We start from the raw sequence: 17,472 nt of genomic DNA, 5'->3' as shown, positions 1-17,472 counted from the left end.
GGCGTTGCTGTGTGCACGCTAATCGTTTTAAAAACGTTAATCTGATGATCCGCTGATATGGTCTAATGTAAACCCCACCTAAATTGAGCGTAGGTGTGAATGTGAGTGTGAATGGTTGTCTGTGTCTATGTGTCAGCCCTGTGATGACCTGGCGACTTGTCCAGGGTGTACCCCGCCTTTCACCCGTAGTCAGCTGGGATAGGCTCCAGCTTGCCTGCGACCCTGTAGAACAGGATAAAGCGGCTACAGATAATGAGATGAGATTTTCTTGAAGTGACACAGGTCAATGTATTAAAAAGATGAATAGTACCCCGTGGAGTGAGAATAACCCCTAGGTACTTTAAATCACATGCTGTATTGCTTGGCCGCTGCTCCATGCCTGTGAAGGAGGATGGGCTGGGAAAACACTGCGCTAACGTTTACACTTGGGTACGGAAACGGCTGGAGTTTATCCTCGTTATATCATCATAACGAGTGCGGTTGCAACAAACATGGTGGAACTGGCAGCCAACAACACAGAAGCGAGCGCTCGAGAGCCAGCAATATTTACTCGGATTGTCTGCTGCGTTTTGCTTCTGACAATGTCGGATACTTCCTTAAACAATTTTTTTGGTCTCCACTGAGGAGTCTTTGTTCGATCTGGGCGATCCGCCATGTTTGCTGCGGCTCCGCGGTTGTGACCTCTGACCCGTGCATGACCTCACGTGACTTTTCCGAACTGGCTGCTGAGCAAGTGGTTTGTAAACAGACTAACATGTGGTTAGGACGCCCCACATTAGGAAGTAAAATGTACTGAAACAAGATGATGCGTACCAGCTATGGGGACGGGTATCAGCTCAAACAATTCATAAAGGGGAGTGGATTAAAGGATTCCTGAACCAGCACATCGACCGGTCACTTTAATAACCAACAATTATTCTCCGACATTTGTAAAAAAGTCAGAGTAAAATATAATTAAAAATATTCCTTTTATCACAAACGAGAAGTTAATAACAAATAGGCCTTTTCTGAAACGGTCATGAACATTTGTACTTCTTCCATTTGCTTCTCTTTTCTTTATCGGACAGCAGTCTGTAAAAAGGAGAGCGATCTGATTTCTTGTTAAATCTGTTTGTACAGTCAGTCAGTCTCACAACAGCTCTTTCCCATTTTAGACCCGTTTTTATGTTTGTGACATTAGAGCTGTGTTACTTCCACCTACACTGAAATCACATGTATTCCCGCTATTGTACATGACTGAGCCCTCTGCTATCTAAACCGTGCAATTACAGCTAGAAAAAACAAGAGTGCTCTGAGAGCACAATATCCCCTGTTGGCAATTATATCTATGCAACGAGTGCTTAATACACCCTCATGAAATTGTTGAAGTACAAGTTTGGTAATCAAGGACCATAATTCTGGTGAAATGTGATTGAACTGAATGAAATTGCAACATGCGTATTACCGACATGACAAAGAATCCTGCCAAGATTTGTGAAATTCCTCCAAAAATTGTGAGAGGAGTTGATTTCAAAAAAAAGTGAGTACCCTTCCTGAGACGGACGGACAGCCATCGCCACAACATAATCCTCCTTCGGGCCTTTCGGCCAGTGGGGGATAAAAACTAAGACTACGCAGCCTGATGACAATCACGACTTTTAAATCACACGATATATTGTTACATGCCTACTAAGGTAACTTAGGATTCTTGTGAAATCGACCATTTTTTAAATGTGTCGGCGCATGTAGTTCTTTTTATGGCGAATCTCACATGGCTTACCATTTGCTTACTAGGTAGTATAGAACGTCCATCCATCCATTATCCGTAGCCACTTATCCTATGCAGGGTCACACGGACACGGCGAGAACATGCAAACTCTACACAAAGGCCTTCGTCGGCCACTGGGCTCGAACCCAGAACCTAGCTGTAATTGCACTGTTTAGATAGCAGAGGGCTCAGTCATGTACAGTAGCGGGAATACATGTGATTTCAGTGTAGGTGGAAGTAACACAGCTCTAATGTCACAAACAAAAACGGGTCTAAAATGGGAAAGAGCTGTTGTGAGACAGACTGAACAAACAGATTTAACAATGTGAGGAGACCGTGCTAACCACTACACCACCGTGCCATCCGAGTATAAAACACACTGCACTTAATCACTAACATTTACATTTTTAAGGATTTTAAGTAAGTTGCAAAAGACCCACGTTTAGCAATTAAAGAAAAAAAAAAAAGGTATTTTTTTCCCGTTTAAACACGTACATATGAAAACGGGGCAGTGGCATACTGTATCAGTAGTTGAAAGGTCATGAGATTAAATCTCAGCACTGCCATGCTACCACTGCTGAGACAACTGTAAGTCGTTGTGGATAAAAGCATCAGCGGAACGAGAAACATTTTATCGAGTCTCGATGTGAGGCAAAACCTGAATGGACTTTAGAAACGGTGACAAAGGCAGCGTACCTGCTGTAAATAAGGGCCGAGGTGAAAAAAAAAAAAAAGCGCGCAACATGAGAACTCGACTTCAGTGTTGTAAATAAAGTGTAGCTGAGAGTGTGTAAGAGAAGGAGGCTTCTTCGTTACGGAGGAGACAAAGTCACCAGATGCGGCCCATTTCCACGCCAAACAACGACTTCTTTCTCTCCGTTCTGACTGAAGCTGTTCTTACCAGTTCACTCAAGTCTGAATAGTCTCTCTCTCTCTCTCTCTCTCTCTCTCTCTGTGTGTGTAAAACTAAACACAAGAGAGCATTTCATTCAGCTGGAGTAATGACACTCAAAGGACGCTGTAATTGACCCTCTGCGTGTTTTTAAAGATGATCAGATTGGCACCAGCCCTGACTCTCCCAAGGGTTTGGGCGTAAATCTCACAGACATTTCAAACAGCATCCTTCCCATGTTCGGTTCGCAAAGTGAAATGTCATGCGCTGTTTGGAAAACGGCCACAAAACACAAGGGTGGGTTTTTAGAGCAGCGGCTTACTCGGGTGGTGCTGCTGCGGTTTGCAGACCTGAACCTGGACCTGGTGGTGTTCTTCTAGAGCACTAAATGGTACTGTAGCAAGCACCAAGATCCAACCAATCAAGGCCAATTTATGCTGACAACCCAGTCCTTGCAGATGGCATCTGCGTAGTCCCCCCCCTTCGCAGACGCTCTGCGCACACCTCCCAAAAATTGTGACCACCGCAGACAGCCTCGCAGACAGCAGGGCTATGATAGGTCCACTCTATATCCGCTGTACACGCACTTCCGCTTCCCTACTTTCCCGGTTTGGTTTGTTTTCATGACCGCCATTTTTCAAAACACGAGCGAAGATGGAGCAGCACGAAGAGCGGTTGATCAAGGAAGTGAGGAAGTACGTACATCTATACGACTCCAGTTCTAGTCATTATAAAGTATAGACCCCTTTCACTGACATCACCTGAAACCGGAAGTAAACAGACCCTGCGCCATTTTGGAAGACCAACAAACTCGTGATTAGGGGGAAATAACGGCAGCGGTATGTGAACCCACGAGAATAAAGTGGAGTGGCAAACGACTTAAACAAATCTGAGCTGTTTTATTTATGATTTATTGGCCCAACAGTAGACTTGAAAGAAACCTGTGGATATAATGGATAAGTCTGTGCATGATCTGCGGACACTGAGGTAAGCAAACGCAAGAAATTCAGATTTAAAACATGCTAAATTGGCCTCAAGTTGATAACTGGATGAGGAGCCAGCCTCCCAGACTTCTACAATTTAATAATAATAATAATTTAGGATGGTTTGCGGCTTGCTCGCTGCTGCCAGGTTGGTTGTTGAGTAGCCTGACTGTTGTTTTTTCTCTTGTGTGTGGTATCATTGTTGACGCGAGGTTGTTTTTTGAACATGCCAATGCGGACACGAGTGTGTGGAGTCTGCGTGATATGTGCGTAAGATAGGCTTCTCATGTGTTTGGAGATCCGCGCTCCGAGACAAGCGCAAGCACACACACACCCCCAAGGGAAAAAAAGGGGCCCCCCGAAAATATCGGCATAGTTCGAACACTGAGTGTAGGCACTGGGTGTAAACAACAAATAGTTTACAATGTCTGGGTAGCAAACAGATGGCAGAATTGGTGTCCGGTCCTCCTTATGTTTCCATTCTCCCTTGCCGCGAGTCTTATCATATGGGTCAAACCCATCAATCACAGCCAGTTTCTCCACATACCGTGCCCTTTCTGCAGCTGGTAATGTACTCACATAACCAGAATTATCAGCCATCGTATCACTTTACTCTCGCTCGTACTTTGTTTTATATTGTGAGTGCATGTACTTGGTCTTCCAATATGGCGCCTAACAAAATCTCGCGGCGCGGTGACGTCATGTGAAAGGGGTCTATAAGTAACCGGAGGATAAACACTCCACTAACCACACCCACCAACTACTCCTAGCGATTTCGCGACTTCGCGCCCCCTTGCGTTGTGGCGGTGAATAACATCGCGCACGCCTATTACTCCCCGCTCAACGATAAATTACAACTGTCTGCGAAAAGCTATCTGCGAAAGCCTTGTCGCAAGAGAATGCAGAGGCCTTCAGAAGACCAACCGTGAGCTACTGCTGCTCACTTACGTACCCCCCCACTCTCACTTATATCAGAATGCAAGCAATCGAAGGAAGAGGACACTTCCGAATGTTGACTTCAACAAATAATGAACCTTGAAACAAGTAAAGAGCAGTGTAGTTTGTAGTTGCTGAGAAAAGTGAAGGAAAATTTTGTAAATCCACCCTGTGCGTTTCATAAATACATTCAGGAAGTCGATGTGCGACAGACCTGAGAACGGTTATACACAGTATAGAACCCCAGTCTGAAGTTTGGTACCAAGTGGATATGATTTGTGGTTGCTGAGGAAAAGGGTGTTTCGGACGGACGTAAACCCCTCCTTTGATCAATCCCAAAAGCTCCCTTTACTGCATGATATTCTGGCATTCAAGCCCTGACGTGGACAAAGTCCCCAACTTCATTACTTACAGTAAGTCAAAGTACAGATCCCGCTGGTCAAATGTTACTCCGATACAAGTGAAAGTCGTCCAGTCAAATTTTTACTTAAAAGTACTTGCTTTTAAAAATACTTAAGTATTAAAAGTGCATTTTCTGTCAACGCACTGTTATATTATTGCCACAACGCTTACAAAACCTAACGCCTCGGAAGCAGCCGACTGGATTTTCTGACTAGTTTGTAGAACCTGTAGCGCTGAAGCGCCACCTGACATTAGAGCTGTGCAATATATCTTATTTTTATCACGATATCGATATTGGTGTCAAACGATATCAAAATTCATAATATCGATATGAAACGATTTTTTGTCATTTGTCGAAAGGGACGTGCACAATATTTCTACAATGGCAATAAAACAACAATAACATTGACGTGACAGTAAGGTAAAACGAACCCTTGTCCCCTAAGGGACCGTAGCCTTGCATACGTCATCCATTCTACTCCCGCGATATCTCCGCAACAGTAAAAAATCAGTTCTTCTGTTTTCATACGTGTCGGGTGATTTGATATATTGATTTGTTAATATGTTGTTTGATTTGCTTGCTAATAGTTATAATAATACAATTAACATATATTTACGTCATATTTTTGGATGTGGGACTGGGTAATGTAAAAATGGCATCTACGGAAGAAAACAAGCACAACAATATTAGCACATATCCAGCTTGCTAGCTGTGTTAGATGTGTTAAACCGTGTGGATTTAAGTGGAATAATTGCGAGTCGTCCTGTGGTCAAGGCAGCGTTTTAAGGTAAGGCAATTTGGTTATTAATGTTGCCCGCCGCGGCATGTTTACTTGGGTTCATTTGATTTTGACTTGTGCATCTGCAGCTAGCATCATGCTTTGAAGTAGGTTCTGCTAAGGACGGGTTTATTGCGCGATGTAGACGGACTCAGATGTAATTACATTGTTTTTAAAATTCCGTGCGCTTAAAACGGTGTCCCCTTGCTAATCATGTAGCCCTAATCATGTGTTGCTTTTACTTTTCTTAATGGCGAGTGAAATATCTCTGCAAATGGTATTTCAATGCTGACATGCCAAAAAGATAGCGGAGTCCACATTTGGAAGATGAAGGAAGAGAAGCCTATTTTCATGTATGTTAATTCTTAAGGACTTGTCTCTATATTGTGCGTGTTTAATGTTGGTGTCTTAACAACACACAAGCTTACGTTGTAGTGTGTGTGTGTGAGAGAGAGAGATTTTATCCTTGGCTGGCTACGAGCCAGTGTGGACGTTACGCAGTAATCACTGGTAATACCAGCGCTGGCTCCATCCTCTGTGATCGGAAATGTTGAGTGAGGAGAACGTGAGCCTTGTGCAGGCTATAGGACCTATGTAAAGTACGGGCTTGCACAGTAAATAGTTTAAGTAAAAGGCGTTTCAGGGTACAACGGGAAGGGTTGACAGGTAGCCTATGAGGCCTGTACTATAAAAATGTGGCCCGGTGCCTCAGGTGTTGATGATCAGGGCTTTAAAAAAAGGTGTATAAATATCGTTTTAAAAATCGCGATATCGATATTTACTGAAAAAAATCGTGATATTGATTTTTTCCAATATCGAGCAGCCCTACCTGACATGCTAGCAAACACTTCTCAAACTTGAAATCATATTATGTAGCTAACGCGACTAGAAAAGAAAGATTTCTACATTCTGTTTATTTGGCAAAATTATGCTAAAACACAATGCTGAAAGCACTTCAGATAAGTTACCGTTATTCATGTTCGCGTAACTCGGTTTTTACATGCTAATTAACGGTGTCCAAGTTAACTAGCTATGTGTTAACGTTAGCCGTGAACAAGGCTACAGCAACTTGGCGGGCAAATCCATAGAAAGTCATTTGACTAACCAGACTGCATAGCTATTGCAACGTTATCGCTAGCTCTAAAAGCAAAGGCAACTTCATTACAAGCTTTCTCCTGGAATAAAACCTTTATATACCTCAAAATGCTTCCGCAGGTTGGACGGCGAGTTTTTGAACGCCGTGATGTCGTTTGTTTTCGGCAAACAAAGCAAACATTTAAAACAAAATGACTCTTTATTCCTTTCAGAAAACTGAAACACGGGTTCTCGGTACGGTCATGAGGGTGCGCGTTCTCCAGAAAAAAAAAAAAAAAAAAACTCCTTCCGTTCTGCCATCAATTGATCGTGTTCAAATGATACCGCTGAGAAACTGATCTTGATTTTATCCAGTCTATGGACGTGACGTGACCCTAGTGATTACTGATCAGCCGTCTCAGTGTCACCTGCAAAAAAAACCAATCACATTTTATAAAAGGAAACAAAAACATCCACTTTCAAAGCTGCTTCATAGTAACGAGGAGCTTGATAGAAATGTAGTGGAGTAAAAAGTACGATATTTGTCTTTCAAATGTAGTGAAGTTAAAGTCATAAGTTTCCAAAAAAAAAAAAAATCACTCAAGTAAAGTACAGATACTCAAAGTGTACTTAAAGTGCATATCACGGGTAAATTCAGGAGTAAGATCAATGTAATTCTCCTATTTTATATTAAATTTTGGTCAAATATGTGTCACATTCTGCATTCTCTGCAGTTTTTTCTCTTGCGCAATACCAGAAAAATTCAGTTGAAATCGAGCCATTTGAGGCGAATTGTTCCGCCTCTGAAAAAACCTGGCGTTTGGATTTCCTGGGAAACATTGATTTTCGTGACGTCGCGTGTGGGACGCCTCCCTCTGAATCCTACGTCAGCGCTGGTTTGTTTATGAGAAAACGACCTGGTGGTTTTCTGCAGATTTCTTCAACGTTATCGCGTAATTATTAAAATGGTTAACAGATGTATCGTAGGAGGGTGTAGCAACACCAATCTTGATGGGATTAGTACTCATCGTTTTCCAAAAGACCGGACAATGAGAGAGAAACGGGAGCGCTTGGTCTACACAGGCTGTGCACTGAAACCGTGCAAAGCTTGCGCAGCTTGCTGGCGCTTCCGCAGGTAACGTCACGAATCTGGCTCCAGACTCGCTTGGGATTTTTCCAGACGTGTTTTGTTATTTTATTTTTTTCTGCTGTAGACAGATGGCCTTTTGTTTCTTTTCTGTGTGTTTGTGTAGTTTGATGTTTGAGTGTTTTGTCCACCGGTTGTGGTGTAGCTCTGGACCCAGTTTTGGGCGTCAGTTCCCTCCAGGCCTTGGTTCGCTGTGGGTGATGCCTGCGCTCCCAGCTATGGATGGCAGTGAGCTTGTTGCTCATTTTACATCGTGGTTGTCCAGCGCTCTGCGCTTTAATGCTTGGCGTGATGTTCCGAGCGATGTTGCGGCGGCTGTGCAGGCGGTTTGGGACACACCAGCGCTCTGCGTAGCCGAGCTTCTCTGCTCGCTTTGTGGATCCACGGCGTGGTGTTCGAGTGATGTTGCTGACGGCGTCACGGCGGCGGTGCTGGAGATGTGGGACTTGTTTTCGTGCGCCTTTTGGTGGGACTGTGGCTGCTACACCACGGGAATTACATCCTGACCCCTACTTGGTGGACTTTTTATTTATTTATTTTTTTCTTTCTTTCCTTGTCTATAATTGTAAAGCGTCCTTGGGTTTTTTGAAAGGCGCTATATAAATTTAACTTATTATTGTGCAAAATTACCCTTCTGGATGAGTGTGTAAAGGGACATACTTTCATATATATTTAAAAAACAAAACAAAAAACCCAAATTGGTCCAGAATATGCCCTTTAAGTACAGTACTCAAGTAAATGTACTTCGTTTCTGTCCACCTCTGTTCAAGCCTAGGGATGGAACAGGAAAGGCTATGACGATCATCCGAGCAGTCAGAAAGAGGGACAGAAATGTCCGTGTAGGTCAGTGGAGGAGACGGCCAATTTGTTTTCTAGGTGTATTCAAAGCAATGATAAGGGGGGAAGGGAAGGTGAAGTCAGGTAGAAGAAGCACCTTCATTGGTTTTTAACCAACCACAGAGACCACAGCCCCGCCCACTTGTTTTCTCCTCACTCAAGCTTTCACTGATCAAAGTTCATTGAAATAAAATCACGAAACCAAATGCAACTCTTTCACACCCGGAACATCCGGGTTGATTTTATTTGCGCTTGGTCCGACCATCGTATCTCAGGCGTCTCCTGTACTGCTGTACTAAAAGGTCAAACTTTACAGGCTAAACTGCAGGCGTGTGTAGATTGGGGTTTGGCTTTGGATGGAATGCTGAAGAGATGAGCAGCCAATTTCCACCAGAATCTCTCTCCGGGTTCATTAGTGTCAACATCATTTACCGTATTTCCACCAACATGAACGAGGCGCCAGTTCAGACTTCGTTCAACTTGCAAACCTTCTGAGAACTGGTTTGATTTTCTACGTCACTGCATGTCGGTATACGTCTTGCGTTTCACATTAACGCTAACGTCAAGCACAACAATCGAAGATGACTGGATTAAGTAAACTACCCCCCCCCCCTTTTTTTTTTAAATGGTGGTCACAAAAAAGTTAAGGTCCGGTCCCACAATACCAATAACTGTAAATAAATGAGTCCCCTGCAGTTTATGAGGATGGCAGGGTATCTGCACATTTTTCAAGTACAAATTTAAAGACTTTTAAGACCTTTTCAAGACTTCTAAATGGAAAAATTAAGACTGTACCTTGACAAAGAAAATGATAAATATGACAACTTAAAACTTTTCTGCAATAGTTTTTTTTAACTTTAAGAAGAATGCACACAATTGGTGAACAACAGGGTGCATCAATGGCAACTGTTAGACATGCAAACAGCTGAAGCAAAGCCGTGTGTTCTGGGCCTGCAGAACTACTGTAGCAGCAAGGAGAAGACTGGGGTTTACTGGAGAAAACACCATGAACCATTTCAAAAACGAAAACAATAAACGGCAAGTAGAACCAGCTGAACAACCTTAGCCGGCACTATTTCAATCCCCAAAGATTATCTTTGATGTGTGATTTTGTGTCCGACAGCAAAATCAGCCTGAGTGTGGTACAGTATACAGCTGGCTGAGGAAGTTCTCGAGTATCTTCTGCATTACAGCAGGTAACAGCGTAAACCTGTTTATGCAGCCATACAATCATCAGAGCGTTACATTCAACACAGAAAAACAACCGTCACCTTTCAGAACCATTATCAATATTAATCAATGTGTTGTAATAACTGTAAACTAATTATCAGTGCAATTGTTATATCAATGTTCATTATTCAAAAATAATCATTAATTATTATCTATAACCCATGAATAATTGTTTGTACTACTACTACTACTACCAATAATAATAATAATAATAATAATAATAAATTACTTTTTTAATAATTAAAAAAATTAACTCAATTTTATAACATTTTAATAATCACTACTTATTAGCTATATTAATTAATAATTAATAGCGTAGCAATTATTATAATTCAAGTATTATTACTACGTAATTAAGCAGTGATTATCAAAATGTAATTTAATAATAAGTAGGAATTATCATCAACTACTAAATTATACTAATAAATAAGTAGTGATTATTAAAATGCTATAAAATTGAGTTATAAGATTAGTTAAAATTATTAAAAAAGTAGTTATTATTATTATTATTAGTAGTAGTAGTAGTAGTAGTGATACAAACAATTATTAATGGATTATAGATAATTTGTTTTTAATAGTGAACACTGATAGCAACTGAACTGATAATAATAATAATAACAACAACATTAACAAGTATTACTAGTAGTATTATTGTTTTTTATTATTATTAGTAGTAGTAGTAGTAGTAGTAGTAATTTTATATCAATGTTCACTATTTAAAAAAATTATCTATAATCCATGAGTATTTGTTTGTATTCTACCAATTACTACTTTTTAATAATTTGTAATAATTTTAATAACTTAATTTTATAACATTTAATAATCCCTAGTACTTATTAAATCACTAATTCATAAGTAATGATTAATAATCAATAATTACTATTACTACTAATTATTATTATTATTATTAGTGGTTAATATTCTTATTATATTAAACACTGTTGTAGATGATAAGTAATAAAAACTTTTTGTAAAAATTTTTTTATTGTACTATATTTAGAATTATTGTATTTTCTGGAGTTCTTTTTAATTGAGTTTTGAAATAAAGGTTGTTTATATTATTTATATTAAACTTAGTACAATAATCAATACTAATTATGTAAAAAAAATTATGCTAATCGTTACTATTATTATTATTAGTATTATGTCCGAAAAGTCCCATTTTCCACCTGACTCTTGTGCGCATGCGCGAACCCCCCTGCGTTTCACTCCGGAGTGCTTGACCTCTAACACACACACGCGCACGCCTCGTGTCCGTGAAAAACCAGTTTCCCAGTGGGCGTGTCCCCAGCGCTGCGTTACCGTCTTTAAACACATTTTTTATCCAGCGCTTTTTATCGCAAACGATTCTTCTCCTTATTTTGGGGGTATTTGTCATCCCCCAACCGCTTGTCGTTAAACAGACATCTTCCCATAATTATCAACGCTTTCTACTGCCCACGTAAGCTACCTGCGCATCTCTCACTCTTCACAACCACCGCACCACACCACACTGCCTCCAGTAGCCTCCTAACGTTAGTTCTTGATCTACGGAATGCACAGAACCAATGCTGCCCCCAAAAGGTACGCTGGTCACTTTTAAAATTACGGTTAAAAAAATACCCCAAACCGGATGGAGACATTTCACTCGTTCGGTGCAATATTAAATTTAATACCTCCCTTTCGAAAATTCCAGTCATTCCAAACAATTTAAGACATTTTTAGGCCTTAAAAACCGAAAGTTGTATTTAAGACTTTTTAAGGACCCGCGGGAACCCTGGGATGGTGCTCACACCAGACCGATAATGATCCCTATAGCCCAGGCCTGGGTTTATCCATATCGGTGAGATTGCTAGTGAAGCGATTTTTTACAGGCTTGGCTCTGAGCCGATAAAACATCTGACCGATCAGGTAATTATTTCAATGTGACATTGTTTGAGCAGGTGATATTTTTCCCCAGGCGTCCTTGTACATCCTTGTTGCATCATGAAGTCACGGAATACAGATTCACGGAAAATAAATATATAATCCAAAGCACGGATCTTTTATTCACAGATGTGATTTTGCGTGAAATATCAAGAGTGAATTAATAATGAACATATAAATGCAGGTAAGAGATATATATTATTTACCAGCTGGGAGGTCCGTATGGTGAAATACCGTGACCGAGGTCTTGAAAGTACTGAGCGAGGCCCTCTGGGCCGAGGTCACGGTATTTCACCATACGGACCGACCTTAAGCTGGTAAATAATATATTTATTTTTTTCTTTACCAAATTCTAACAGCAAACGAGAGCGCCCGAAAGGGAAAACCGAGCCGAGCTGCTAGGGCTGAACGATTTTAAGAAAAAATTGAATTGCGATTTTTCTGGCAGATATTGCAATTTCGATTTCAACCACGATTTTTTTTCTTTAAATCAAGTTTCAGTGCAAATTCATTAATACAATGAATTCCATAAAGCTAATGCAAGAATGAAAACTGAGGTCAACAGATTCCAAATGTAGGCCTGTTTATTAACATTGAGTGCCTGAGGAACAAGTTATAATAACTTAAAAATAAAAAAAAGAGAGCCATCTTTCTTAAGTAAACTTTTGCTTCTTTTACTTTTCCCATCTACAACATATCAGACATAAAAAAAAAAAAAAAGGTTGATCAATGGCTCAGCAGCATCAAAATATTGCACTTTTGTAAAAGAATGTACATAAGCATTATAAATTATAACTAGAACCAACAATCCCCCTGTGGGAAATAAGAGTGATGCAGTGGCTGTAGCAGTCGCTATGGAGCACTTGCATGTGACGTCACAGCCGATCCAGATTGTGACAGACGCCATCTTGTAGGTCAAACGCCATATTCCGCCTTCTACTTCTACTTCTGGTTCTACTTCTACTTCTGCTTCTATCTTTTCTTCTGGAAAACCCTACTATATACAATTCTACTACAACGGCTGCGGCTACAAGCTCTCCCTACCTGTGCACGTTTTTTATGTCTTTTGTGTGTATTTTTGCGTGTTGTTCGTCTGTACCGGACTTCAATATCCACTACAACCGTATGGACTTACTGGACATTGGTTTCCAGCAGAAAATGACGGTTTGTAGCGATTTCCATCGCATGCACAACATTCCGGACGAGATAGCAAGACCAGCGGGGTCTCCGTGGATTGTTATCGGAAGCAAAGCGAAGGAGGCAGTGTCAGGAGCGGAAGCAAAAGCGAGGCTGCAGGCAGAGCCGGCCTGTTGACTAAGCTCAGAAAACAGCCACTCAAATCTCCACTGCTAAGCCTCTACCTCTCCAACGCCAGATCCATGTAAACAAGACAGACGATTTGGAATTACAGCTAGAATTACCTTATTCTATTATCGGCTGGTCAGTGCTATACTCAATACTTAAGTGACTTACCCATCCAATGAGGATTCTTGTTTACAAGATGCCACATCTGAGTCGCTGACAAATCCTGAATTTCTGTAAAGATAACTGTCCAGAGATTTATAGGCACGCAGTGCTTCACCACTGAACAGCGAGGGAAAGTTAATGAGGTAATTATACACGTCCGGGTATTCCGTTGGCAGTTCGTGAAAACTCCGGTCGTGAAAACTCCGTCCGGTAAGCCATAAGGGTCACTAATCTGTAGATCGTTTATTTTAGACATATATCTAGTTATCTGTTCATTAGAAAAATGAGCCGTGTAGTCCGTCGGTTGAAATTGATCCATTCTGTGCACGAGTGCAGCAGTATTCAGCGGTGTTTTTTACCGACAAGATGGCGGTTGTGTACTTTCCGGTCACGTGACTGCAAGATCTCTATTGCAGGGCCCCTCCCTCCTGTGTGTGAGAGAGAGAGAGCGCGATCAGCCCCTCCCCCACCCGCGCGCTCAGACAGAGAAAGCGCAGTTTCTCCTCACAGCGCTCCCTCCAAACAACGGGGATTTACACGAAAACGGAAGGAGATATTCACAAAATTCTTTCACACTGAGTGCCACAAGGCTTTCCTGAACGTAATTTTTTGTCTGTAGTGTAAAAAATGAGGACAATTTATTGACGAAACAAAACATGGGTCAGTAGTTTAGGAGCACTGAGAAAAACCGCGGCTTTGACGATCCCAAAATCGTGTTGTCTGAGATCGCGATTTTCGGTCGAAAACGATAGATCGTTCAGCCCTACTAGCCGCCATTTTGAATCCTCATTCATGGCTGTAATGCAAATGGCTTCCTCCTCGGTATACAAGTGCACTTCCATGGCAGGGAAAAAAAAAACTACATTTTGCCGCCTATGTAGTCCCCTATTTATACAAATAGGAGTCATTCAGGATTCAGCCATGTTTTTGCTCGGCGTTAGCAAGTTAGAGGCTTTTAGCTTTCTCCTGAAATGTTTTCTTTTATTTCTTCTTCCTCAGGGTAGTAAAACTCGCTTTTTCTGTGAACACTGTCGTTATCGCTATCCATGCTGTAAAATGAATGTGCTTCTCCTGAGAAATGCTGGCAAAAATTTATAAGATTTTTGATAATCTTATAAATAAATCTTATTAAAAAAAAAAAAAAAAAAGATAAATGTTGACAAAAAATGCTACCATATTTGCTGCTGTTGTGAACGAGCAAGTCGCCAGAGGTCCATAACCGGGGCCTGTATTCTAGGATACGGACCTGCTCCCCAGCCAATCAGAGCGCAGGATTTGATGGAAACTGGACCGCAAAAAAAATTAATTTTAATTATGAACTTCGGCAGTCCAAACATTTAATTGTTTTAAGACTTAATTTTTTTTTAAAATCCGTGACGCATCATCTGTATGAAATCGGTAACCAATCTATAAAAAAAAAAAAAAAAATTATATATATATATATATATATATATATATATATATATATATATATATATATATATATATATATATATATATATATATACACACATACACACACACACACTGAAACGTCCGTGACCAATCCGTAAATTATTAGCATCCGTCATGCAGCCGTATTAAAATCCGTAACCTTGCATCATTTATTATATTTCTGTAATCCGTGACCTATCCGTATTATATCGACCACCGGAGTGTGTGCACGGGTTGTTTTGGAGTCCAAGCTGAACAGTATGACCCGGAGTAACGTGCTACTACTTGGGGGAAAAAAAAAACTTGCATGACTGTTCCTAAGTTGCATGTGTTTATTTCCCGGAGTGTCAGGACCAAGCGATATTATAATGGGGATTAGAGTTGTGGTGTTTCTGCTCCAGACTGGATAGTCATAGTTATTGGTGTTGTGGGACCAGGCCCTTTGTTGATCCTGATAACCCCACTCCCAGCCCGTAACAACAAGCGGTTCTTGGCTCTAGACCAAGAAAGTTTGTGCTGCTGCTCTGGAACCAGTTCTCCTGACTGAGAGTTGGTTCTTTGGCTGTTGAATCAAATTGTGAAGACCTGGTTCGAGACGAGGCACCGTCTCCATACCCGCCGTCAAACTGCCTTGGTGGAAAAGAGCTAATTGAGGACCTCGCCTGGACCATCGACAACAAAAAGCCCAGGAGTCTTTCCATTTCCTATGGAGACGACAGAACGCACCCTCTGCTTCACCCTCATCAGCCCTTCCTAGAAGATCTAGGAAGACGCCCTACAGCTGTAAAGATCAGTCGTGTTTTAATTCCTGACATGAACAACAAGCAAAGCTACAAGCACTGCGGCTGGCTCCTCCCACACCATGCACCTTACATCATCAAGGCGCTTTATGTACGCAGTGTATGTGAGCAGGATCGGAGGGTTTGAGTCGAAGCTCTCACCATGATCTGAATCTCTTGCTTGCAGACTTGAAGGTCATGCTCGTTGTTCACGTACATCCTCTTCAGAGCACAGCGGAGGCCTTGGTGTGCGCGCACGAGAAACACGATGGCAAAACCACCTGAGAGAGAGAGAAAGAGATCAAAGTTATTTGAAATTGTGTTGTCAGGATCTACGACATTAGAGCTGCAGAGAATTTTAATTTATTAGAAGTGATTTATGAATCATCCTAAACTGATGAAATATACCAGAGAGCTCATTCTTACCTTCTAAAGCACTGTAAATAAAAATCTCACGCACGCATGCTGACAGCAGGACTCAATATTCACGAGAATGGCCATTAATAGTTTCACAATGAAACTTGGATGCCATAAAAAGAATGATGCAGAGCAGTCTCTCTCTCTCACACACACACACACACACACACACCAGGGATGAGAAACGGTACAGGAAATGAAAATGAATGTTATAGAACAGAATCCAAAATGCAAATCACGCCACATTGCTCCCAAGTGAAAACGACACGACACCGGCTAGAAGGTAACTACACTGCCGCGCTAACAGCACCAAGTCACAGGTAAGCTCGTGTTGGCCTTTGAGAATGCTGATAGGAAGAAAGTATGTATAATAATAATAGTGGCTTTTTTCCATGGTACATCAGATCTATTCCATTCAGCGACTCGTCTTCGACTTGCTCAGTATCATGCTCGCGGAATGGAATACATCTGATATACCACTCAAAGCCAGCCAATATTATTTAAATATTATACACATAGGAATAAAAGGAATAGCATGCAATATTGTTAGCGTATCGCTTATCTTGCATCACTCTACCCGATGGAGAACGAGCGCTGAATATGCTTCGATATTGCATGGTTGTCAAGACAAGACAAGACGTCACACGCCAGTGCTGTAAAACTTCCATGCTAGCAAGCAACTGGGACAATTTCTAAACAAAAATGGCCGCCAGGTTTACTTCGTAAAATACGGAAGATTTTGAGAGAATTTGGAAAGAGAAAGACGCGTTGAACACCTGAAAGGAATGCGGATGTAGAATAATCTCATATCATCTGTAGCCGCTTTATCCTGTTCTACAGGGTCGCAGGCAAGCTGGAGCCTATCCCAGCTGACTACGGGCGAAAGGCAGGGTACACCCTGGACAAGTCGCCAGGTCATCACAGGGCTGACACATAGACACAGACAACCATTCACACTCACATTCACACCTACGCTCAATTTAGAGTCACCAGTTAACCTAACCTGCATGTCTTTGGACTGTGGGGGAAACCGGAGCACCCGGAGGAAACCCACGCGGACACGGGGAGAACATGCAAACTCCACACAGAAAGGCCCTCGCCGGCCACGGGGCTCGAACCCGGACCTTCTTGCTGTGAGGCGACAGTGCTAACCACTACACCATCGCGCCTCCCAATGTATAATAATAGTAGCTGTTTTTTGTGGTATATCATGTATTCCATTCAGCGACTCGTCTTCGTCTTGTTCAGTATCATGCTAGCCGAATGGAACATATCTGATACACCACTCAACATTATTTAAATATAATACATGCGTGGTGAGCTAGTTAAGTAACTAAAGCTGTGTTCACATACTGTATACACACACACACACACCGGTACGATAGTGGTATAACTGTATCGATACAAAGTATACTGGTACAGTTTAGTGCATCTGTCCACACT

At 41.4% G+C, this 17,472-nt stretch overlaps 1 protein-coding gene across 6 annotated transcripts in view; it reads right to left on the bottom strand.

The window, feature by feature from the left end:
• LOC132892850 (AP2-associated protein kinase 1-like) overlaps window positions 1-17,472 on the bottom strand; it is a 109,252-nt gene that overhangs the window by 58,659 nt on the left and 33,121 nt on the right. For all 6 annotated transcript variants that reach the window (XR_009655484.1, XM_060931303.1, XM_060931304.1 and 3 more), the window contains exon 2: window positions 15,775-15,893. Coding sequence is in view for 5 of the 6 variants with exons in the window: in XM_060931303.1 (XP_060787286.1) it covers window positions 15,775-15,893 (119 nt within the window). In the remaining variant the exon portion in view is untranslated. The remainder of the gene's footprint in view (window positions 1-15,774; window positions 15,894-17,472) is intronic.

This window comes from Neoarius graeffei, chromosome 10 (genome assembly GCF_027579695.1).
Source record: "Neoarius graeffei isolate fNeoGra1 chromosome 10, fNeoGra1.pri, whole genome shotgun sequence".
NCBI classification, from domain to species: domain Eukaryota; kingdom Metazoa; phylum Chordata; class Actinopteri; order Siluriformes; family Ariidae; genus Neoarius; species Neoarius graeffei.
The sequence above is the reverse complement of the archived record's forward strand: the minus strand, read 5'-3'. Positions and strand labels throughout refer to the sequence as shown.